This window comes from Macaca thibetana, chromosome 7, assembly GCF_024542745.1.
Source record: "Macaca thibetana thibetana isolate TM-01 chromosome 7, ASM2454274v1, whole genome shotgun sequence".
Classification (NCBI taxonomy): Eukaryota; Metazoa; Chordata; class Mammalia; order Primates; family Cercopithecidae; genus Macaca; species Macaca thibetana.
The window spans coordinates 57130843-57156745 of NC_065584.1; the positions used below are offsets into that span (position 1 = coordinate 57130843).

General features: G+C 34.4%; 1 protein-coding gene across 3 annotated transcripts in view; it reads left to right on the forward strand.

The window, feature by feature from the left end:
• The window catches only part of MAP4K5 (mitogen-activated protein kinase kinase kinase kinase 5), a 113430-nt gene that overhangs the window by 31441 nt on the left and 56086 nt on the right, over positions 1-25903 (forward strand). For 2 of the 3 annotated variants that reach the window (XM_050796874.1, XM_050796875.1), the window contains exons 4-9: positions 9537-9627; positions 10093-10157; positions 13310-13365; positions 19284-19331; positions 19421-19463; positions 20393-20465. In XM_050796874.1, coding sequence (XP_050652831.1) covers positions 9537-9627; positions 10093-10157; positions 13310-13365; positions 19284-19331; positions 19421-19463; positions 20393-20465 — 376 coding nt within the window. Of the gene's footprint in view, positions 1-7188; positions 9628-10092; positions 10158-13309; positions 13366-19283; positions 19332-19420; positions 19464-20392; positions 20466-25903 lie in introns of all 3 variants that reach the window. The other variant, XM_050796876.1, reaches the window with a different exon arrangement.

A 25903-nucleotide genomic window follows, 5' to 3' on the forward strand; every position in this document is an offset into this window, starting at 1 on the left:
CCTTTGCTCTGAAGGCTCCTGGTCATTCAGACCTCAGCTTAAATAAATATCATATCCCCAGAGAGGCCAGTCCTCTTGTGTCCTATGCAGCGAACTTGTTATTTTAGTTCGTCGCATGGGACACATGAGTGCCTGATACTTTTCTTGTTTGTTTATATGTATATATTGTGTTTGTCTCTCTCCTCTCTCCTAGAATGTAAGAGCCATGAGAATAGTGATTATCCTCACTGCTATATTTCACCACTTGGGACAGTGTAAGCACATAACGGACACTGCAATAAATATTCTTCCTACAAAAGAATATTGCAGAAGTCTTTCTGTTGCCTTTGAATGAGAATGACAATTTGACTAGGTATAAAATGATTGCATCACATGTTCTTCTCCCTCTACCCTCAAAAAAACTCTATAGACATTTTTTTCCCTTGAATATTGTTGGAAAGAACTGTAAGGCCTACCTGATATTTTTCCCCTAGTAGGTAACTTGCTGTTACTACTTGATTTTAGCAAAAGCTGGCATTTCTTTCTTTGTCTTCAAAATTAGTAATCTCAACAGAATATAACTTGGTCTCAAAATTTTCTACAGATTTTTCTCCCTGAGACACAATGAGCTGCTTTTTTTCATCTGCAGTTTTGATTTTTTCTCTATTTCAACAAACTTTAAGATTCTTGAATTTTTTTATTTAATTACTTTGGAAAGTAATGAATTTTTAAAGTCTGCCATATCAGTTACTTTTTTTTTTTTTTTTTTTTGGAAACAGGGTCTCTCTCTGTTGCCCCGGGCAGGACTACAGTGGCATGATCTGAGCTCACTGCAACCTCCGCCAACTGGGTTCAGGTGATTCTCGTGCCTCAGCCTCCTGAGTAGCTGGAATTACAGGCGCATGCCACCACACCCAGCTGATTTTTATATTTTTAGTAGAGACAGAGTTTCGCCATGTTGTCCAGGCTGGTCTCGGACTCCTGGCCTCAAGTGATCTGCCCGTCTAGGCCTCCCAAAGTGCTGGGATTACAGGCATGAACCACCACGCCTGGCCCCCAATACTGCTTCTATTCCTTGTTGGTTCCAGTGCTTTTATTAGTTCTATGCAAGTATTATGTCTACACAGCTTTTCCCCCCTTAACTCTACCAGCATTCTGTTTCATTTTGTTGCCTTAATTTACCTGTAATCTTTTTTCCCCTTTCATATCCCTGAGAGTTTGAAGGACTTACTGTCTTAAATTTTCTTTCAAAACAAATTCTTCATATCTTCGGCATCCTGTATTTGTCTTTTTTTTGCCGTGGAATTTTTGTGGAAAATCAGTGGACTTTTAGCATTGTTGGTAAAGCCAAAGTAGATGGTATTTTTCACATTTTTGGAACAGACTTAAGGGAATCTTTAGGTTAAAAATATGATGGTATGCTAATGAATTTTCCCAACATTCAGTTCAGATACTTCAAATAATTTTGGAGACTGCTGTATTTCAAAAATGAATTCTCAACTGTATTCAGCAGCTTTCAAAAACTTGCACTAAAGCCAGCATAATACAAAAGTGCTTTCTTGTATTGATTTAACAGATGAACTGGTTTAAAATTGTATTTAGACATGAAAAGATAATTATTTGCCAGTATGACTTAGAAAAAACATGTCTAGTAAAACATAAACAAAAATTTTTTTAAGTAAATGAAATTCCAGCTGTAAACTTAACGTGCTTTTCCCTGTGGTGAAAAATAGGATATTAAAGTTTATGGTAATTTTAGAGTCCTAGATTGTATTTACTGACTTGCCCCTGGCAATTTAATTTCATAATGCTGTATTCAAAATTTTACTGAAACGGATTGCTTTTGAAGGTCTTCCTAACAGTCAAAAAATGCTACAGTAAGCCTTAGAGTTGAAAATAGGTTAGCAGAGAAAATTGCTTTTATTAATTAGCCACAAAAATATTTCTAAAAGAAAATGAAGTCAGCATTCCTTCCTATGTCTGTATGTTCTTGTTGCTCTTTGTAGATACAGGCAAAATGATTATTTTCAGGAATGATTTAACCATTTCTTTTACATTTTTTTTTATAGTAGATAACTTACTAAATAAAGTCACCACCTTACAAATGGTAACATTAAATAGAGTTTGACTTACCAGTGATTAGCATTGAAAATAATACCACCAGTGATACCATTGTGAGTTTTAGTTGCGTTTTTCATCTCTTTGCTTAGACATCCGGAGTGCCCTATAAGACCAGGCAGATAATATGATGGTTCATGCCACTCTGTTTTCCTGTCTTGTCTGAATTTCAGCCTACCATCTAACTCATTTTATAGATGCTCAGTTTGCTCAACAAGTCTGTAGCTAGTGGTGGCCAACAGCCAGAACAGGAACAAAGTTTGTGGGAAAACTTTTACCATCAGAATCCTACTTTCCCTTCCCTCTCTCCTTCTTCCATTACCCCTCTTGTATGGTGAAACTACAAAATAATATTTTAAGCTTATGAAAATTACAGTTTGTTAAATATTGTCAGCCTTGCTTACAGGGATAGAATTTAATGCATCACTACCCAGGATGATTAATGCAATACCCTTTTGGTTTGTTCCCTTGCTTGTCTTTTAAAATGGCAAATTAGAAATATTTATAAAATAGTTTAGTATTTTTTAATAAGTTAAATGTATTTCTGTAGACAGTTTTCGAAATAAATAGGAATCTTTAAATATCTTTCAATAGATGTTTAAAGCTTTCCTTGGACTTTCAGGGGATACTTTATCCTGTTTCCTGAAAGTATAAGCAGAGAAAGTAGTGTAAATCTTAAAAAGTCAAGAAGTATACGGAGGTTTAAACCAGCCATTTGTTTGCCTTGTGAAAGTTCTTGAAAGAAATCCCAAGGTAGGTTGTTTGGCCAAATAGGACAAGTGTCATCTATTCTGGATAGGTGGTGTGTTCTTTTCAGAATTTCTGTTCAAAAATCTAACAACCTTGATTTTTAAAAATATTCTGTAAAGTAAAATATTTGTACCCTATCTTCACTGTTTGGACAGTTCAAGTCTGAATTAATGGGAAATGTTAATTTGAAGGCACAAATACATGCCCCAAATGTCATTTTATTTGTTTTAAATAATAGATACAGAAAATGAATAAAGGTTAGTGTTGTTTACTAGTGTCTTCTGTTTAACATTCTACATTCATTACACTCAATGGAAAAAAAAAAAAGTATTATTATGAACCAAAACAACCATATTCACAAGATTGCCACTATTGTGTCACTATATTTTTCATGGTTGTTTAAAAATTAGCTGATTGAATATTTAGCATTGGATTAATTGATTTTCTGAAAAAGTACTACTAATTTATTCACTGTACAATGAACTACCACTAAAATTAGTTTTCGTTTTGATACTTTTACATTATTTCATAAACTTCAGAAATGTATCTAGTACTTACTAGTACAGAAAACTTCCATTGCACATATTAAGAGATCTAATTTTTACATTGTAATTTTGCTGTAAATGATATACAAATTTTTAGGTTACTGCATATTTATTTTAAATACTTGTTTTAAAAGTTATTTATTTATTTATTTATTTATTTATTTATTTTTGGTCTGGGAGTGGTGGTTCACATCTGTTGTTGTCTCAGCACTTTGGGAGGCTAAGGTGGGAGGATCTTTTGAGCCCAGGAATTTAAGACCAGCCTGGGCAACATGGTAAGACCCCGTCTCTACAAAAATTTTTAAAAATTAGCAGACCATGGCAGCCTCCTTCTGTAGTCCCAGCTACTCAGGACACTGAGGCAGGAGGATTACTTGAGCCCAGGATGTCGAGGCTTCAGTGAACCATGTTCACATCACTGCATTGCACCGTGGGCAATAGAATGAAATCCTGTCTCAAAAAAGAAAGAAATTAAAAATACATATATATATATATATATTCATTTAAACATCCAGCTGTAGTGAAATGATTAAATTAGGCTATGCTCACATTTTAATATTTTTTAAATTTCAGTAAAAAACACATAAACTTTACCATCTTAACCATTTTTGTTTTTTTGGTTTTTGTTTTGTATTTTTTTGAGACAAGAGTCTTGTTCTTGGCACCCAAGCTGGAATGCAGTGGTATAATCTCGGCTCGCTGCAACCTCCACCTCCCGGGATCAAGCCATTCCCCTGCCTCAGCCTCCCGAGTACCTGGGATTACAGGCTCCCACCACCACACCCGACTAAGTTTTTATATTTTTAGTAGAGACAGGGTTTCACCATGTTGGCCAAGCTGGTCTTGAACTCCTGACCTCAGGTGATCTACCTGCCTCGGCCTTCAAAAGTGCTGGGATTACAGATGTGAGCCACCATGCGCAGCTGTCTTTATCATTTTTAAGTGCATCATTTAGGAGTTTTAAGTATATTTACATTGTTGTGAAACAGTTCTCTAGAATTTTTCATCTTGCAAAACTAAAACTCTATATTCACTAAACAACAACTCCTCTTTGCTGCCCCCCCCACAGCCACTGGTAACCACCATTCTGTTGGTATCTATGAATTTGGCTCCTTTAGATACTTCATATAAGTGGAATCATACAGTATTTGTCCTTTTCTGAGTAGCCTATTTCACTTAGTGTAATGTTCTCAAGGTTCATCTATGTCACAGCATATGGCAGGATTTCCTTTTTAAGTCTGGATATTTTTCATATACTACAGTTTTATTCATTCTTCTGTCAATAGACATTCTGTCAAACTGGGTTGCCTCTACCTCTTGGCTATTGGAAATAGTGCTGCTATGAACATGGGTGTACAAATCTCTCTTTGAGATCCTATTTTCAGTTCTTTTGGATATAAACCTAAAACCATGATTATTGGGGTCATGTGATAGTTCCACCTTTAACTTGTTGAGAAACTGTTACACTGTTTTCTGTAGCAGTCTCACTGGTTTGCAGTATCAACACCAATGTACAAGAGTTCTAGCTTCTCCACATCACCTCTAACCAGTTTTATTTTCTGCTTTTTTTTTTTAATTGTAGCCATCCTAATGGCTGTGGAGTGATATCTCATTGTGGTTTTATTTTTCTCTGATTAATGATGTTGAGCATGTTTTCATGTGCTTATTGGCTGTTTGCAGGTCATCTTTGGATAAATGTATATTCAAGTCCTTTCCCATTTTTAAAATCAGATTATTTGATTTTTTGTTGTGAGTCGTAGGAGTTCTTTATATATTCTGGGTGTTAAACCCTTCTTAGATACAGGATTTGAAAATATTTTCTCCTATTCCATAGGTTGCCATTTCAACTCTGTTGATTTTGTCCTTTGGTGAACAAAAATTTTTTAATTTCATGTGTAGTCTCATCTGTTTTTTGTTACCTGTGCTTTTGGTGTCATATACAAGAAATAACTGCCAAATCCAATGTCATGAAGCTTTTCTTCTGTGATTTCTTCTAGGAGTTTGATAGTTCGGGGTCTTACAATTATATCTTTAAATCATTTTAAGTTTTGTGTATGGTTTAAGGCAGGGGTCCAACTTCATTCTTTTGCATGTGGATACCCAGTTTCCCCAACACCATTTGTTGAAGAGACTGCCCTCTCCCCATCAAGTAGTCCTGATACCCTTGTTGAAGATCATTTGACCATGTACTACGTGAGGGTTTGTTTCTGGGCTCTCTGTTCTATTCCATTGGTTTTAAATATGTCTGTCTTTATGCCAGTACCCTACTGTTTCTATTAGGATAGCTTTTAGTAAGTTTTGAAATCAGGAAACATGAGTCTTCCAACTTTGTTCTTCTTTTTCAAAATTGTTTTGGCTATGGAGAGTCTTTTAAATTTTATACAAATTTTAGAATAATTATTTTCTATTTCTGCAAAAAAAAAAAAAGTTACCAGAATTTTTCACAGGGATTGTGTAGCTATTTATATCACTTTGGGTAGTATTGACGTCTTAGTAATATTAAATTGGGTTGGGTGCAGTGGCTTACGCTTGTAATCCCAGCACTTTGGGAGGCTGAGGCAGGCAGATCACGAGGTCAGGAGTTTGAGACCAGCCTGGCCAATATGGTGAAACCCGTCTCTACTAAAAATACAAAAATTAGCCCAGTGTGGTGGTGCGTGCCCGTAGTCCTACTCGGGAGGCTGAGGCAGAAGAATCACTTGAACCCCTGGAGACGGAGGTTGCAGTGAGCCAAGATCACGCCACTGCACTCCAGCCTGGGTGACAAAGCGAGACTGTATCTCAAATAATAATAATAATATAATAATAATAATAATATTGGTTTTTAAGAAAAGATATTGGTACTTTAGGACATATTAAATGTAAGGTACTAGCAAGACATTCAGATGGAAATAATAGGTATATAGTCAAAACTGAAGATAAGATAAGGGGCTCTGTGGTTCTCAACTAGTCTCATCCTTACATTGCCAGGGTGTGAAGAATAAAATTTCTCTTCTTTAAGCAAGTACCTTTTTTTTGGAGACAGGCCCTCACTCTGTTCCCCAGTCTGAAGTGCAGTGGTGTGATTATAGCTCACTGCAACCTCAAACTCTTGGGCTCAAGCAGTCCTGCCACCTCAGCCTCCTGAGTAGCTGGGACTACAGGTGCGTGCCACCATGCCTAGCTTATTACTTTGTGAAGACGAAGTCTCTTTATGTTGTCCAGGCTGGTGAGCAACAGGGCTGGAACCTACAAGCCTAAGTTCTCTGAACCTAGTGGATTTTATGCCACATCTCAGTGGAAAGTAATATTATTTTGGCATATCACCCAATTAAAAGAATAAAACCAACTATCCAAATTTCAGATTATTTTTATGAGGCTGATGTAGGCCATCAAAGAATAGCTACATCTATGATAACCATATTTAGCTTACCTACCTCTCAGGATAAGCTACAAAAATATTACCTTTATGTAAGTCTCTTCCGTGGTATAATTTCAGTTCACAGAAGATTTTACTCTCTTTGCATTAAAGTTTCAAATAATATAATAGTGAAGCAGATATATGAAGAATATATCTGAAGCTGGAGTTCAAACATCTGAGTTATTAATAACCTGTGCTTGGGAATTCTTGCTTCCAGCTACAGCTGTGAAAAGTTGTCATTCACTCTCACCAAGATCTCACCTTCCGTGGTAGAAACCTCACATACCTGCTGCTGGGAACACAGTTGCGGGTGGAACTCAGAACTCAAAACTACTACCAAGAGGTAGTAGTTTGTTACTAGTAGTATTAATTCAGCCATATTGTTGACTTTTACAGGTCAGTTTAAGAATATACACACGATTGAGAAGTTAGGCACCATATGTGAAGCTACTTGTGTGAGAAAAATCTGTTCTAAGTCCCAGACTTAACTGAAGAATTTTTCAGCACAGCTCAGATACAAAGCTCTGTGCACATTTAAAAGTGAGTAGGTGGGAATCCAAAGAATAACATATTGATATGGTTAGGCTTTGTGTCCCCACCCAAATCTCATCTTGAATTGTAATTCTCAGGTGGCGAAGGAGAGACCTGGTGGGAGGTGATTGGATCATGGGAGTGGTTTCCCCCATGCTGTTCTCATGATAGTGAGTTCTCATGAGATCTGATGGTTTTGTAAGTGTCTGACAGTTCCTGTAACACACACACTCTCTCGCCTGCCACAATGTAAGACTTGCCTGCTTCCCCTTCTGCCATGATTGTAAGGCCTCCTGAGCCATGCGGAAGTGTAAGTCAATTAAACCTCTTTTCTTTATAAATTACCCAGTCTTGGGTAGTTCTGTATAGCAGTGTGAGAAAGGACTAATACACATATATTAACAAAATTATGTGCTGCTTTACTCTTCTTTCCTTTATAATTCATATTTTTTCAAACATGAAAGATGGGCTAGAATTTAGCCCATTTGAGGGAAATCAGCATGCATAAAGAAGTTGTTTTAATGCTATGATGGAAAAGGCTTAGATGGAGGAGTGATATAAAAGAACAAAGCGTTCTGGTTCCCGTGAGTGAACACAGAAAGCAGGGCCTTTCGTCTGCACCTAGGTAGGCAGACTTTCTACTGTTATCTCCAGGGCTTACTCACAGCTTCTGCCTAAACTGATAATGAGTAACAGGAGATCATCTTCTATTTTGGATTATCTCCTTCGATCCTCTTTTATTGTCAAACCATTAAGAAGTACATTTTCAGTTGTAACAAGTTGCCATTTGTGCACTTATGTTTAGGGTATATGTGACCATTTATGTAATACACAGTTTCCCAGTTTACAAATAAAAGCTAGATTATCTTTAAAGGTTTTCTGTCAGACATTCATTCAGTTAGAAGATTGTACCCTTGTTTGGCTTCCCTAACCCTTTAAAATTGTTAACATGAAATTCTGTAACTGAACTATCAGTTAATGTTTACATGAATTGACTGTTTAAAAAAATGCTCTAATGATTACAAATAAATGTGGCATATTAATAGTTAAACTAAATATATGTGTGAATTTTTGTTTTGTTTTGTTTTTGAGGCAGAGCCTCGCTCTGTGGCCAGACTGGAGTGCAGTGGTAGCTCTCTGCTCACTGCGACCTCCACTTCCCAGGTTCAAGCAATTCTCCTGCCTTAGCCTCCCGAGTAGCTGGGACCACAGGCACCTGCCACTACACCCAGCTAATTTTTGTATGAAGCTAAATATATGTTTAAACCACATCAGTAGTGATAGGTTCTTTAAAAGCTTTTAATGGCATGGCAAGAATATTTAAAGCTCTATTTTGGTTTTGAACTGGAAAAGTTGAAAGTATAAAGGGAGAAGATATCTCTGACTTGTGTGAAGATTTTGTTTATTTATCTAAGACCTAATTGCTGAGTTTTTCATTCTTGGCCTTGTATGTTTTTCTAAGATGACTTTGAGTTAGAGCCAGAGTCTGTCTGGATACCACTGAACTTTTTTTTAGTGGGGGGAAGAGAGGCTTACTGTGTTGCCCACTGATTTTAAACTGGAAGTTGCTTTTCAAGTTTGAAGATTACAGGTGCCCACCACCACACCCATCTAATTTTTGTGTTTTTAGTAGAGACACGGTTTCACCATGTTGGCCAGGCTGGTCTCGAACTCCTGACCTCAAGTGATCCGCCCACCTTGGCCTCCCAAGTGCTAGAATTACAGGCGTGAGCCACTGTGCCAGGCCTAATGTAGCTTTTTCTAATTAACTTATATGGGTCTGTGATAGACTAATTGTAAAATACAGACCAAAAAGGAAGAAAGCAAAGTTACTTTTGAAATACTTTTTCTATGTACTAAAATAATACATAATCTCCTTTTTCACATAATATAAACCTATTTTCATGTCACAACACACTGTAATGTAATTTATGTAACCATTCTTGCATTATTAAACCATACTGTAGTAAACATCTGTCTTTGTACATGTCTCCTTAAGAAAAAAAAATTTGTAAGTGAAATTGTGGGTTCAAAGATTCTGTATATTTTAAAGACTTCTGACTTTATGGAAAGATTCTACCAGTTTGCATTTTCACTGAAGTGTTAAGAATGCCTAATTCCTCATCTCTAATATTTATTGTAAAGTTTTCCTTCCTTCTTTTCATATGTAGAGATTTTGAGTAACATGATAAACAATTTATTTTGTTTTCCAGGAGATGATTTTTCTTTGATTCAACAAGAAATATTTATGGTTAAAGAATGTAAACATTGTAACATCGTTGCCTACTTTGGGAGTTACCTTAGGTAAGAGGGAAAAAAAGCATCATCTCTCCCTGTATTGTATATACTCTTTGCTACTACACTCTCTCCCTTCCATGCAAGTGCTACTGTATATGTATGTTTTTAAACACTGCAAAGTTCTAAATTTTTTAGAGTCTTCCTATTTCTAGGGTTTTCCCCTATTATATATTAATAATGGTACTCCCATTTTTACAGTTGTACCTTATCTGGCAATTTTAATGAAACATTATAAGTGATTACAAGTAAGTGTTTTAACTTATAAAACTGATCATATTCTAAACCACTTAAGTTGGGAACAAAGCTGAAATTAATGTGCTTTTCTGTATATTATAGCAAGATTGCATGGCAGTTTCCTGTTGCACTTTGCAGTCCATCCTGAACCTTGGTGTGCTAAAGAGTGAGAGCCTCAGAGTATTTCAGTGATTGAGGATTACTAGCTAATACAATTTTCTTTCTTTTTCATATTAGTCGGGAAAAACTATGGATTTGTATGGAATACTGTGGTGGCGGATCACTTCAAGATATTTACCATGGTACTGTTAATTTGACTTTACATTTTAAACAGACTTTGGTTTTAATGATTGTTGTTTGGTATTTCCAGTTAACCACGGATTTAACAGGTAGACTTACTATTTTGCATTCTTCTGTTCCCGGAGCACTGCATAACAGAAATTGATACTTATTTTTTATTGGTTAGTCAATTAAACTTGCCTGAGCCTGAACTGAGAAATGCAAAAGTATTTATATAATCCAAATTTTACTCTTTAAATATAATCTCTAGGGAAGTGTTTTATCTACAAATGAAACTTCCTAAATTTCCTTGTAAAAAAAAATTGAAATGCAAGGGGTAACTCACAGAAAGGAAGTTACATGTCTGTCTTAATAACTTAATCTGCTAACCAGAAAAACAATTTGTTACTGTAATATTTTTGTATTAATATGTATGTTTTAAAGTTTCGAGTATTTTATGTAGTATTCCTTTAATTTAGGCAGTTTTCTGAGCTGAATTTGACATTACATTCTAATACTATTTAGAAAGTTTTAGTTTTGGCTCTACTGTTTAGCTTTTAATTTGTTTTGTTGCTGCTGGCAATTTCTTGAATTTCTAGAATTTATGAGACTAAATGTAGATCCTTATAATTTTTCTTCTCCTTGTTTAACATGGATATGGGATAGTAAAACTCCCATTGCAGCTACTCATTTTATAATTCATTTTGAAGAATTATGTGAAATATTTTTAAAGTTTCTATGCTGAAATCTTTATATTGGAAACCTTATCAAATTTTAGTTATGCAGTTTACAAATGCAGCCACAGTAGATATAAAAACAGAAGTGCTATTTCACTTCAAATAATAGGTTGTAACTACAGAGCTTAGTTTTAAAATGTCAATCAATAGAGCAGTGGTTAAATAAACTACTCTTCAACTTGTAATATGGAATACTGTGTGGCACTTAAAAAGATGAAGTTACTTCGTAATTATTGATCTGGGTATATATCCCTAAGGCTTGTTTTTAAATGGAAAAATTGAATCATGAAAGAGTATGTATAACATACTTGGTCATACTTAGGCTTTTAAAAATTATGTTCTTATAAGTATAAATATACAATGTAAATGTATAGCAAAATGAAAGAATACCTACCAGTTGATTAAGTCATTACCACAGGAGAGGGAAAGCAGAGCTCAGAAGTAAATTTTTAAATTATAATAAAAGCTTATCAATGTAGTACTTAATTATCAATTTTAAAATGTCATAATTATCTAATTTTGTCACAACAAATCATAACAACAAAAATTCTGACTGATGTCTAAACACTGATCACTACGTCTTTATTAACAAAAATGTTTAACATCACATAACTGTTACAAATACACAAATTATGATGATTCAGGCTATCTCTTATGCATATGGATTTAAAATTCTCTGTGCCACTGGATTTAGTTTTTTTCTATGATTTTTATAAAGAATTGCTATCTTCTCATGCATGCCTGTAATCCCAGCACTTTGGGAGGCCGAGGTCAGGAGTTTGAGACCAGCCTTGCCAACATGGTAAAACCCCATCTCTACTAAAAATACAAAAATTAGCTGGGCGTGGTGGCAGGCACCTGTAATCCCAGCTACTTGGGAGGCTGAGGCAGGAGAAATCACTTGCACCCTGAGGCGGTGGTTGCAGTGAGCCAAGATCATGACACTGCACTCCAGCCTGGGCGAGAGAGCAAGACTCACATAAATAAATAAATAGCTGTCTTTTCTATGAAAAGTTTTTATTCAGTAATTGTAATTTTTATCCATTTACATTTTTATAAAATGAGAGCACTCTTATGACTATATGGATAAAATCAAGCTATATAGCTGGCTCTTTTTTTTTGCAACTTCTAAGTTTAAAGAATAGCTTTGAAACATTCATTTTATTTTTTCACAAAATTTTGACTTTCTCTTACTAAACCTGATATTTGTTGAATTAAATTGAACCTAAGTAGTACCCATCCTGGTAGTTAGTATACTAGATAGCATAATAATCAAGAAAATCTACACTTATAATTAGATGTTGCTAATAAAGTGACTTTTCTTCTTTTACTACTATTTATCATGTTACTAAGAATCAGAAGTTTATTTTCCTGAATAGGTAAAGAGAGCCAGTGGTTAAAATATGCAGTAGAATACTTCTGTAGGTGAAGAATACCCATGATTACCTGATTTGGTTTCACTGTCAGCAGATATCACCCCAGAATTACTCTCATGGTATTGAAAGGCATAGTCACAAAACCTCTGGTTGAGTTCTTGAAATAAGAAGAATTTTATATTTCATATTAGGGAGAGATCTGGTTGCCAAAAGTGACATGGTTATTTTTTAAATTCTTAGATAAGGTACTAGATCAAGCCTCTCTGTTTTGATAGGTATGGTAAAGAATTATGCTGAAGAAATAGCATCTTGATCTTTAAAAAAGTATATGATGCCTTTTTATATATTGGAACAGTCAATCTCTTTATGGTTCTCTATTTCTCTGTAACACTAATTAGTTATATGTATTTCTTCATTTTTGAAAAATTATTCAGGTTTGCTTTCTATAGACCTTCCTATGATGCATACCACTATGCTTTGCACATGCGTGCTTAATATTTTCATGGACCAAAGTTATATGGAGTTAAATCTTTTATTTTTAAAGTACATTTGAAAAAATTCTCAGTGTTACCTTTCGTTTTTGTCTCTTGATGACAAAAATAATACATCCTCACAATCAGAAGAGAAATCATCCAACTATATAAATAGAAGTTGTTTTATAATAGTTTGTCTGTTTTTTTTTTTTTTTTTTTTTTTTTTTTCCGAGACTGTGTCTCGTTCTGTTGCCAGGCTGGAGTGCAGTGGTGCGATCTCAGCTCACTGCAACTCCCGCCTCCCTGGTTCAAGCAATTCTTCTGCCTCAGCCTCCCAAGTAGCTGGGACTACAGGTGCGCACCACCATGCCCAGCCAATGTTTGTATTTTTAGTAGAGACGGGGTTTCACTGTGTTGGCCAGGATGGTCTCCATCTCTTGACCTCGTGATCCACCCGCCTTGGCCTCCCAAAGTGCTGGGATTACAGGTGTGAGCCACTGCGCCTGGCCTAGTTTGTCATTTTTTAAGTAGACTGTTTTTAATCTGTTAGGTTTAATTGTATAACATTGTGTTCTCTTTTTCTTTCTAGTTACTGGACCATTATCAGAATTGCAAATAGCCTATGTATGCAGAGAAACTTTACAGGTACTGTATTTTCTTAATGTAGTTAGAAAGGCAATTCTAAGTTGACAATTGATAACTATAAAATGATAGTCTGTCTTAAAGAGAAAGGGAAAGGGTAAAACAAAATGATTTTTCTGTTAATCTCTTATAATTCTGTAAAACTAGTTATTTTTCTTTCATGAATGAATCACATGAATTCATTTAAGCTGATGCCGACACATACAGTGATCATATGTGGACTTCCACTTTGATGCTGATGCACACCATGGTCATGTGAGGTATTCTGCTTTATAGCACTTGGCCCTCAGTTGTGTAAATTGGTTTTCAAGAATGAATCACCAAACCTCTCAATTGTAACAAGTTGTCTAAGTGTTCTCTTCAAGTTTATGGCAGTAAAAGGAATCTCTTCCATGAGACATAGGGGCTTTTACTATTTCTCTTGAAATAAAATAAATTAGCACAGCATTAACCCAAGGCATTATCTGAAAACCCTAGTTCTATGTGATATTAACAGGTGTTAATGATAGCAGAATCTTTTTTTGTAAGTTTGGTTAACATTGCATTAAACAGATTTCTTTACTTCAGGGCCTGTGAGAACTTTAAGTATGCTAAAATAGGTTATGAATATTCAATAAAGATATAGAGTATGTGGTATTTCTCCCAATTTGTTTATTTTTTTCAGTGCCCTGAAAGACTACTCACTGAGAAAATTAGTAATTAACAATTTTGTTTATATACTTTAAGGCATTTAAATTAGGAGGAGGGAATAAGTAGTAGTGATTGTGGTTTGTATTTTTGTAATTTACAACTGATAATTGTTAATTAATTCTTCTATCCCTACATTTCCTAGATTGTGTAGTTTGTTTAGAAATGAAATTGATAGTCTATGCGTTGTTCTTTCATCTTTTTCAAAATGGGAGAGTGGGCTGATCTAGGAAAAAGTTCTAGTCAGTTTTGAAGAGTTGGTTCCCACATGCCTTAAAAGACATAACCACTGCCAAATCTTAGAGATAAATCAGATTAATTTATCTGACATATATATATTTATATGTAGAAAGAGAGAGATGTATAATATATATGTATATATGTGTGTGTATATTCCTGTAACATTTGCATAACATAGAAACCTACTTTATTGTATCTACATAAAATACAAACTTAATCATACACTCGTAGCAGGGAATTATTGACAAATTCATTTTCTTTGTATTTTAATTTCCAGAGTTCATTGTTTCCCTAAGTATCAAACAAGGTACTGAGTGGAGGTGAAAAATTAAAAAAAAAACAAAAAACAAAGTTCGATTTGTACTCTGGCGCTGGTTTATGACCTTAACCATTTATATAGTTCTAGTTCCCAAAATACAATGCTGCACTGCATAACATTTCGGTCAACAGTGGGCTACATATACAACAGTGGTCCCATAAGGTTTTAACACTATATTTTTAGTGTACCTTTTCTATGTTTGGATATGTTTAGATACACAGTAATTGCCATTGTGTTACAGTTCCTACAATATCAGTACAGTAATGTGCTGCACAGATTTGTAGCTTAGGAGCAGTAGGGCTATACATATACCCTAGGTGTTTAGTAGGCTATATGTATATACCATCCATGTTTATGCAAGTGCCCTCTATGATACTTGCACAACAAAATTGCCTGACAATGCATTTCTCAGAATGTATGCATCCCCATTATGTAATGCGTGAGTATATAAAATGAGGCTTATTTGCAAGAACATGGATGGAACTAGAGATCCTTATGTTAAGTGAAATAAGCCAGGGACAGAAAGACAAATATCACGTGTTCTTTCTTATTTGTGGGATCTAAAAATCAAAACAATTAACTCATAGACATAGAAAGTAGAAGGATGGTTACCAGAGGCTGAGAAGGGATTTGATATGGTGGCGGGGAAAGTGGGGATGATTAATGGGTACCAAAAAAAAGAATGAATGAATAAGTCCTAGTGTTTGATAACACAACAGGGTGACTATAGTCAATAATAACTGAATTTTATATTTTAATATAACGAAGAGTGTCATTGAGTTGCTTGTAACTCAAAGGATAAATGTTTGAGGGGATGGATACCCCTTTCTCCATGATGTGCTTATTTCACATTGCCTGCCTGTACCAAATAAATACCCCATAAATATATACCTACTATTTACCCACAAAAAATCAGAAAATTTTTTTTAAAAAAAACCTAATATGAAGCTTAGGAAGGGAATACCTCCAAGATTATTTCCAGTTTTAAAATTCTATTATGCAGATAAACTTCCATATCTGGTCAAAATTGAGTAACAAGAAGTAGATTTACCATGCCACCCAAAACAATCAAATAAAGTAGGCAAAATATATGAAACAGTGATTTTCAAGAAACTGAACGTCAGGTAATGAAGGACAGTGAGGCCTGAAAAATAGGAAACAAATCAAGGAAGCCATATAATTGCCCCAGCTTATGGCCTTTGGAAAGTTTTCAGGCCATGGTATAGGGAGAAGGAACCCAGGTGGGGTCCCAAGCCAGTTAGAGTATTTAAGGTAGAGTATTGGAGAGTACTTCAGAGTATTGGAGTGTTTTTGAAAATTCAAAAATATACAGGCCTAACAAAGTAAAATGCACAATGTTGGGTGTCTTCTCAAAGATTACCAGACAAGCAAAGAAGCATAATAAAATGAAAATCAGTAAAACCAACCCGCACTGACAGAGATGCTAGAATTAGCAGACAAAAACTTTAAAACAGTTATAATAACTGTTTAAGATGCTTGACAAGTTGAGATATGGAAGGTATAAAAAAGGCCCAAGTCAAACTTCTAGAGATGAAAACCACAGTGTCTGATGGAGTTAGCAAAGGACGAAATTAATAGATGATTAAATATTGCAAAAAATGTATATTAGTTTGAATTTGAGGGCATAGAGATGGAAAATATTCAGAATGAAACATGGAAAGAAAAAATAATTTTTTCTAAATGTAGAGTATCATTAAACTGTAGGACGATTTCAAATGGCCTAATATGGATATAATTGATGTCCTTGAAGGGACAACAGAAAAAAAGGGACAAAAATGAGGGGAAAAAAAAAAAAAGAACAGAGGAACAAAGAGAAAAAAGGAAAACGAAAGAGAAAAGGGAGACAAACTGAAAAGGGGAGATGGCTGAAAATTGTCCATATTTGATGATAACTATTAATATGAACCCACAGATCCAAAGTGCTCAACAAACCCTGAGCACAAAAAAAAGAAAAAAAAAACATGAAAAAAAACTACACTAAGACACATGAATCAAATTGCTTATTTGGTTAGAACATCTTAGAAGAGTTAAGAACAGGACTCGTGATATACAGAAGAACAAAGACAAGGAAGATTTATTGTTAGAAATGAGTGAGAAGACAGTGGAAAATCTTTAAAGTACTGGAAAGAAATTGTCAACCTAAAATTCTATTCCTAGAGAAAATCTCTTTCAAAAACAAAGACAAAGTAGAGTTTTTCAGACTTACAAACACTGAAAGAACAAATCACCAGCAGACCCATCCTACAAGAAATGTTTAAGAAAGTCCAACATTATGCTCAAAGAAAATGCTCATTGGAGCATTTTGTATTTTCTATTTTCTGATTAGGGATGCTTAACCAGTATATATTCTGCAAGTACTAAAAAACGTGAAATCTGGAATATTTCTGGTCCCAAGCATTTTGGATAAGGGATATTCAGTCTGTACTTACAGGGAAGTTTATAGCAATAAATAGAAACTCTCAAATTAATACCCTCAGCTTCCACCTAAGAAGCTAGAAAAAGATGAGCAAATATAATGCAAAGTAAGCAGAGAAAGGAAAAAAAAAAGATTAGATTAGAAATAAAAGAAATGGAAAGGAGAAAAATAGTAATAGAGAATATTGATGAAATAAAAATCTGATTCTTTGAGACAAGCAATAAAAATGATAAACATCTAGACAGATTGATCAGGGAAAAAAGTAAAAAGAGAAGAAACGAGTGGTCAGCATCAGAAATGAATAATGGATGTCAAGACAGAATTTACAGATATTAAATAACAAGACAGTATTATGAACAGTATTATGCCAATAAAGCCTACAACTTAGATAAAATGGGCAGTTTCAACAAGAGATAAAAACTACCAAACTCACTCAATTATAAGTAACCTGAATAATCCTATATGTATTCTCACAAAGAAAACTCCAAGCCAGATGGTGCCATACAGTCAATTCTACCAAACATACAAGAAAGAAATAATGCCAATCCTATATATACCTTTCTAGAAAATTGAAGAGTGAGGAATAACTCCCGAATCATTTTGAGTCAGCATTATTCTGACACAAAAATTAGACAACAATCTTACAAGAGAACAAAACTACAGACTAATGTTCTTCATAAACCTGGGTGTAAACATTAAATATAAAAGGTTTAGCAAAGGTAATCCAGTAATATATTTTAAAAGTTAATACATCATAAACAAGTGGAATTTATTCCAGAATGCAGTGTTGGTTTAATATCCAAAAATCATTTCATCTTAACAGCTAAAAAAGAAAAACCACATTATCATCTAAATACACACAGAAAGGGCATTTAGCAAAATCCAGCAGTCATTCCTGATAAAAAATTCTGAACACGCTAGGAATAGAAAGGAACTTGGTCAACCTGATAAAGGGTACGTGTGAAAAATCTATGATAAAATCATACTTAATGGTAAAAGACGGGATGTTTTTTCCTCCAAGCTCACTCAAACAGAGTGATGAAGTCTGCCTTTACTACTTACTTTTCAACATTGTCCTAGAGGTTTCAGCCAGTGCAAAAAGAGAAAATAATGAAATAAAAGGTATCTGGATTAGAAAGTAGGACGTATAACTGTCTTTATTCACAGACCACATCATCATCTAAATAGAAAATGGAATAAAATCTACAAAGTAGCTACTAGAACTAATAAGTGAGGCTAGAAAGATTGTAATATTCACTACCAATAAACAAAAATCAATCAGATTTCTATATACTAGCAACGGACAATCAGAAATTGAAATAATACAACATATAATAACATAAAGAATATGTTATACATTCTTAGGGGTAAATATGATAAAAGATGCATAAACTCCTGCATACAGAAAACTACAAAACTGCCAAGAGAAATTAAAAACCCAAATAAATGGAGAACTATACCATGTTCACAGACCAGAAGACTCAATACTGTTAAGATGATAATTCTTCACAAATTGATCTATAGATTCAGTGCAACTCCAGTCACAATTTGAGAAGGCTTTTTATTAAAGAAGTTGGCATGCTGATTCTGAAATTGCTGTGGAAATGCAAAACACCTAGAATAGTCAAACAACTTTGAAACCCTGATCTATAGTGCCAGAAAGCAGATCAGTGTTTGTGAGGGTTGTGGGGAAGAATGGGATAAAGGAGCATCACATAAGGAAACTTTTAGGGGTAATGAATATGTTCGGTATCTTGATTGTGTTTAGTGAAATATTTCTGATGTTTATCAGAAAATAAATTAGAAATCTTCAGGCCGGGTGTGGTGGCTCACACCTGTAATCCCAGCACTTTGGGAGGCCGAGGAGGGTGGATCACTTGAGGTCAGGAGTTGTGAAACCCCACCTCTACTAAAAAATACAAAAATTAGCCAGGCATAGTGGTGCATGCCTGTAATCTCAGTCTCTTGGGAGGCTGAGGCAAGAGAATTGCTTGAACCCAGGAGATGGAGGCTGCAGTGAGCCAAAATGGCTGCCACTGCACTCCAGCCTGGGCAAGAGCGTGAGACTCTGTCTCAAAAACGAAAACAAATCTTTAAAATATAGTAAACATTGATTTACTTACCTGGGTTTTTTCTCCCCAAAATAGACAGTCTAGTTATTCGATAAGAATTAAAGTAGAAAATTTAGGAGTCACATTTACAGTTTTGCTGATACTTTTTTTTTTTTTTAACTTTTAGGGTCTTGCCTATTTGCATACTAAAGGCAAAATGCATAGAGATATCAAAGTAAGTTCATTTAATACATTTAAATTGCCAATTCTATTGGAAGAAATTTTATGATGCTAATTTAATAGTATTTGTATTTTTTGTTCTAGGGTGCTAATATTTTATTGACAGACCATGGCGATGTAAAATTAGGTATGTTAAATTTTTATAAAATTTTAAATGAGAATTAACATTATACACTTTTCATTTTCATATCAAGAGTCGCAATAATGTTTAACTTTTGATCCAGTAATTTTACTCCCAAAACTCATTTTAAGGAAATTAAACCTAAAGTTGGAAAATCCATATTCACTGAAGCATGAACGATAATATTACTTATGGTAGAAAAAATGCAAACATAAGTCTAGCAATAGAAAAACTGTTAAACTGTGATAAATCTATTCAATCATTGATATCTATGAATTTGTAAGAGTAAAATCTGGTGTGTTAAATGACAAAAATGGACTGTATATTTATTTAGTATTTTACAACCACGTATTTCTATGTGTTATTTTGTTTGTTTTGAAAGAGATGGTCTCACTCTGTCGTCCAGGCTGGAGTACAGTGACTCAGTCATAGCTCACGGTATACTTGGACTCCTGGCCTCAGGCGATCCTCCCACCTAATCCTCCCAAGTAGCAGGGATTACAATACAATGATGTTTAACTACAACACTTAAAAAGTTTATACATAGAAAAAATGACTGTAAAAAAAATAGTACCAGAATGCTATCCTTATTATATTAGGATAAAAGGAATATAGGTGTGTGTTTTTCCCATGTGTTTTATTTTTTATGCTTTTTTTCTCTTTTTCCCAAATTAACTTCATTGTGTATATAATAAAAATATTTTTTGTTAACTTCATTCTTAATAAAGTACATTTTCATTCTAGTAAAGTGCCAATAAATTTTTTTTAATAAGTGTGTTGTGAACTAAGCAAGAAGAGATTTCGGTATTCAATTTATGTACATTTTTCTAACATTAATATTTGAATTATTAATATTGCCATGCCTAAGGGTGAAAGTAAAAATGTTGTTTGATGTACTGTAAAGAACTAAAATTTTCTGGTTTTTTCCTCACCAGCTGACTTTGGTGTGGCTGCAAAAATAACAGCTACCATTGCAAAACGAAAATCTTTCATTGGCACCCCTTATTGGTAAGACATTACTGTGATAGAATTTGATCCATTTTCATTTCTTCATGGTTTAATGATCATCCTCGATACTTGATAATAGAAGTGATTATTAAAAATAGGGAGATTTGCGTGCTCATTGATATTATCATAAGTTCTGGTTGGGTTAGGGAACTTTGATGCTTATATTCATGGTGCAGCCTTCCCTCTGTTGAAGTGTTAATAGTTTTCACTATCTATATGATTTTATATTGAGAGGACTCTTAAGTATGAAATTTTCAAAAGATTTGCCTCCTGTAATTTTCTTACCCTTTCTTCTGGCATTTATTCTATTTTAATCTAGGACTTTTCTACTTTATTTTATTTTAAGTTCCGGGGTACATGTGTAGGATGTCCAGGTTTGTTACATAGGTAAACATGTGCCATGATGGGTTTGCTGCACCTATTGACCCATCACCTAAGTTTAATCTAGGATTCTTCTTCCTGGTTGTTAAAACTCCTACATCCTACCTACTATTAGTCTTACCAGCCACCCCACTCTTAGTGCATTCCACTGATTACTGACAAAATAATCTTTCTAAAACACTGCTTTCATTATTGACAGATGATAGAAATAAAAAGCCTCATAACAAAGCCTTAATATTTAAAATAGTGAATGTTATAAAGGTGACATTTGCAGTTTGTGTGAAAGGTTGGATTCTTTTCTTTTTTTTATCTTCTTCTTTTTTTTCTGAGACGGGGTTTCATTCTGTCGCCCTGGCTAGAGTGTGGTGGCACAATCACAGCTCACTGCATCATTGATCTCCCGGAGCCAGATGATCCTCCCATTTCAGCCCCCGAAATAGCTGAGACTACAGGCATGCAACTCACGGCCAGCTAATTTTTTGTAATTTTTTTTGTAGAGACAGGGTTTCATCTAAAACTCCTCGGCTGGTCTAAAACTCCTGGTCTAAAACTTAAGTGATCCACCTCCCAAAGTGCTGAGATTACAGGCTTGAGCCACCGTGCTTGGCCAATTTGGATTCTTTAATGGGCAGTGTTTGGATAATTTATTATTTGAAAATAAATTTAAGTAGCTCTGTACCTCATACCTGATGTCAAAAAATGGTATGTGGAAATAGTTAAGTATAAAAATGAAACCAAAAGAGCCATCAGTAACTATCTGCTTTAAGAGCTGAGGAAGCCTTTCTGGCCATAAAGCATAAAACCTTAAAAGGAAATGCTGATAGATTTAACTGCATGAAAATTTAAAACTTACGTATGTCCACCAGCTTAAGCAAAATTAAAAGGCAAGTAAAAAAACAGGAAATATTGTCTAAAATATGCCAAACTAGGTTTAATATTTTTAATATGTAAGTTCTTTTAAGTCGATAAAAAGAATGTCTCATTAGAAGCAATTAGTAAAATAATACATATTAGGTATCATAAAGTATGATAATGGATCACAAGAAGTTACAGATTTCTTTTTTTTTCTAATACCAACTCCATTAGCCAAAAAAGTGGCATAGACTTATTTGTGTCAAAAGAGAGTATTTTTTCCATAAAAAAGAAAGGTAGAATATATCTAATTGGTGAGGCGTAACCAACACTTTTCACATGAGGCCAGTAAGAAAATCCCCAAAATTAACAAAGACTCAGTTTTCAATGACACATTAATCACAGACCAATTAAAAAGCTACATAAAAATCTTACCTACATATTAGAAATACATTTTTAATTCATCCATACATAGATCCAACAACCTTTTAGAAATATAAAGAAAAATTTTTATTAACTGACAAAAAAACACTACATATTGAATTCACTTAACTGTCACTGAAAGGGTGTCTACAGAATTCTCACCTCAATATTTTCATGGAAAATAAGTGGAAATCAATAGTCCAGAGATCCTCATTAAGAATGAGCCACTGATAAACACAATATGTTTTTAATTTGTGTAACATTTCATTCATGTGCATGTTTTGAGCATTAGTCAATGTTTAATTTGCATCAGGCTTTCCAAATTAAATTTTTAAGATTTCTTTTCAATAGGCATTCTCAGATGACTTTTGAAATAATTATTAAAATGGAAACTTACCTGTTTTGCCAAGTACTAGGATTTAGATGAAGAATACATTCTTATAAGATTCATCTCCAGTGTGCACATATCATGTGTCTTTGAATGTACCTGGGAGAAACAAAGGCATCCCCACATTCCGTATGTTTACAGGGTTTTTCAGAAATGACTTCTTTCATGTCTTCATCTAGAACTGGAAACACTGAGGACATTACCACATTGTTTACATGCATATTTTCCCCCCAATATGAGTTTTTTGTATTTTCAAAGGGAAGTGGCAAAAATACATGCCTTCCCATATTCCTTACGTTCATAGGTTTTTCTTCAGTATGAGTTTTTTAATGTGTTCAAAGGGAACTGGAACATGCAAAGGCTTTACAACATTTCTCATATACATATGGTTTTTCTCCAGTATAATTTTTTTCATGTTTTCAAACATAACTCAGATAATTGAATGTTTTCTCACATTCCTTACATTCCCAGGATTTCTGTGAAGTATAATTTATTTCATGTTTTACATACAGAACTGGAATATCTGAAGGCTTTATTGCATGTCTTACAATCATAGGGTTTCTCTCCAGTATGAATTCTGTCATGGTTTCAAGGTAGTTGAAACGACTAAAGGCTTTACCACATTTTTTTTTTTTTTTTACCTTCATAGAGTTTCTCTCCAGTATGAGTTTTTTCATGTGTTCGAAGGGAACTGAAATGTCTGAAGGTTTTACCACATTTTTCATATTCATAAAGTTTATCACCAGTATGAGTTCTCTCATATGTCTGAAGGCAACTGAAACAACTGGAGGATTTACTACATTTTTGACATTCATAGGGTTTCTCTCCAGTATGAGCTCTTTCATGTCTTCTAAGGGAACTGTATTGATTGAAGGCTTTACCACATTTTTTATAGTCACAGGATTTCTCTCTAGTATGTGTTCTTTCATGTCTTCACATGGGGCAGAAATGACTAAGACTTTACCACATTTCTTACATGTATAGGGTTTCTGTCTAGTAGTATTTCTTTCATGTTTCTGAAGGGAACTAGAAAGAAAAACTCCCTTACCATATTTCTTACATGTAAAAGATTTTTCACCAGTATGAGCCCTTTGAAAGCAACTAAGACAACTTAATTATTTCACATATTCCATACATTCATAGGGTTTCTCTCCAGTATGAGCACTTTTGTGGTTATGAAGGTAACTGGAATATCCAAAGGCTTTATCGCATTTATGAGATTTTTCTCTACTATGAGTTCTTTTATGTTTTTGAAAAGAACTGCAGAATCTCAAGGCTTTACCAAATTTCTTCCATTCATGGGGTTTTTCTCCAATGTGAATTACTTCATGTCTTTGAAGTAAATAGGCAAATGTAAATGTTTTCTCATGTTTCTTACATTAAGTAATGGCCTGCAGGTCATGGCTAGGGGCATGCAGCCCCTATTCTTTGTTCCTTCTTTGCTCTCAGTGCTTCACTTGACTAACCTAAAAATATATATATTCTTGTTTCCCTTGATGAACAAATTAAATGACTTTTTTCTATCATATTGGAAAATGTTTGGAATTATGGGCATACTTGCTATTACTAAATATTTGGCAGTGAGAGTAGAAATTGGTAGAATAGGGGTTAGGGAGGAAGAGCATCAGGAAGAATAGCTAATGGATGCTGGCTTAATAGTGATACCAACATGATGGGTTAATCTGTGCAGCAAACCACCATGGCACACATTTACCTGTGTAAAAAACCTGCACGTCTTGCACATGTACCCTGGAACTTAAAAGTTGAAGGAAAAAAAAAAAGAAATTGGTAGAACAATTTTGAAGCATAATTTGATGGTAATGTTTATCAGTAACTTTAAGCAATGTTTATCTTCTTTATTCTCAGTAATTCCACATCTAGTAATTTATTAGAGAGGCATACAGATTTATATATGATAAGCTTTATCACACTGTTTTAATGATAAAAATTGAGGGAAAATAATATACAACAGGAATTAGTTAAGGGAATTACATTTATTCAGTTCAGTGGAATAATATGCTACTGTTCATGATATGCTGTTAATTTTAAAAAGCAAGACTCCAAGTAGTATATGCAATATGATAACATTTTATAAAAGGTGTGTGTGTGTAAAAATCATGGATGAAAATATGTGAAACAGGAGCTCTCTTTGAGTGGGATCATGCTTAACTTCTTTTCTTCCATATTTTTTCACATATTCCAAATTCTTTTCAGTCAACACATATCACTTTAACGGGAAAAAAGCCTCAATAAGTATCAGTTAAATAAAAGTTAAATGAAGATATAGGTGAGTTAGATAACCTATAGGATTTCCTTAGTGACATCAGAGTCCCTCACTCTCTATGACTGTCCTTTTTGTGAATACTCTTCTAGTCTAAATTGTCTATTTTTTGTACCCTGACTGTATCAGGTGAAATACTACTACTTTAGCTTTCTTTACTGCTTCCCTAAGTTACCATTTTTCTGTGTTATCTTAAGCTATCCCCATTCTTGAGAGGGCCACGCTCTCTACCATTCTATAGCTATGGCCAACTGATTGAATACAGTTTCCCCCTGAGCCAGGAAGTGCAACAGTCATAGTCAACTTGACATTCTGGTTAGCCACCACCACTAACTGATTCCAGTGGGTAGAGGAGATGAATCCTGTTTGCTTTCTCTGGGCTGCACCTCAGCCTCTTTCCTCTGTGAAACTTGCCTTCAGTTATCTTGCTCCATGGTGATTGTTTACTTCTCCTTACTCCTATATCCATTATTATGTTTGTAGCACTTGCATATAGTACACATCTACCTGTTCACATTTTTAGTATACATACTTTATATCCTAACCACACTTAATTTGAGAGACAGTGTGTTAATATAACTTTTTGTAGCCTAAGTACATATAAAAGCAACTTGTCCCTTGTGGATATTCAATTCAAATTATTTGAAGTTAAGTTAGTAAATGTTTGAAAAGATAAAAGAATATTTCCCCTGAACAGTATCATCTACACTTTATAACTTCAGATGCCTTCTACAGTACTGATTCCCAAACATATAACTCCCCCTTCAGTCTTCTGCATATTCAACAGTTGTTCAATAATAGCTCTATTTCAATATCCACAAGCATTTCCTCCTCAGATCTATATCTTAAGTTAACCCCTTTCATTCTGTTCCCTCTGCTACTGTCTTTGAAAAGTTCTTGGGGGTTTTTTTCCCCTTGTATTTTTGAAACAGACCTCTAACATGTCTGCCTGACTGGCTTCACCTGATTTCACACTATCCTTCATCTTGCCATGAAGTTTTAGATTGTTTGCCCTCGTAATTGAATCTTTCATTGGGTCCCCATCATTTTCATGATAAAGTCTAACCTTTTTTGTTTAATCAGTAGATGATTTATAATCTAGCCTCTACTTCT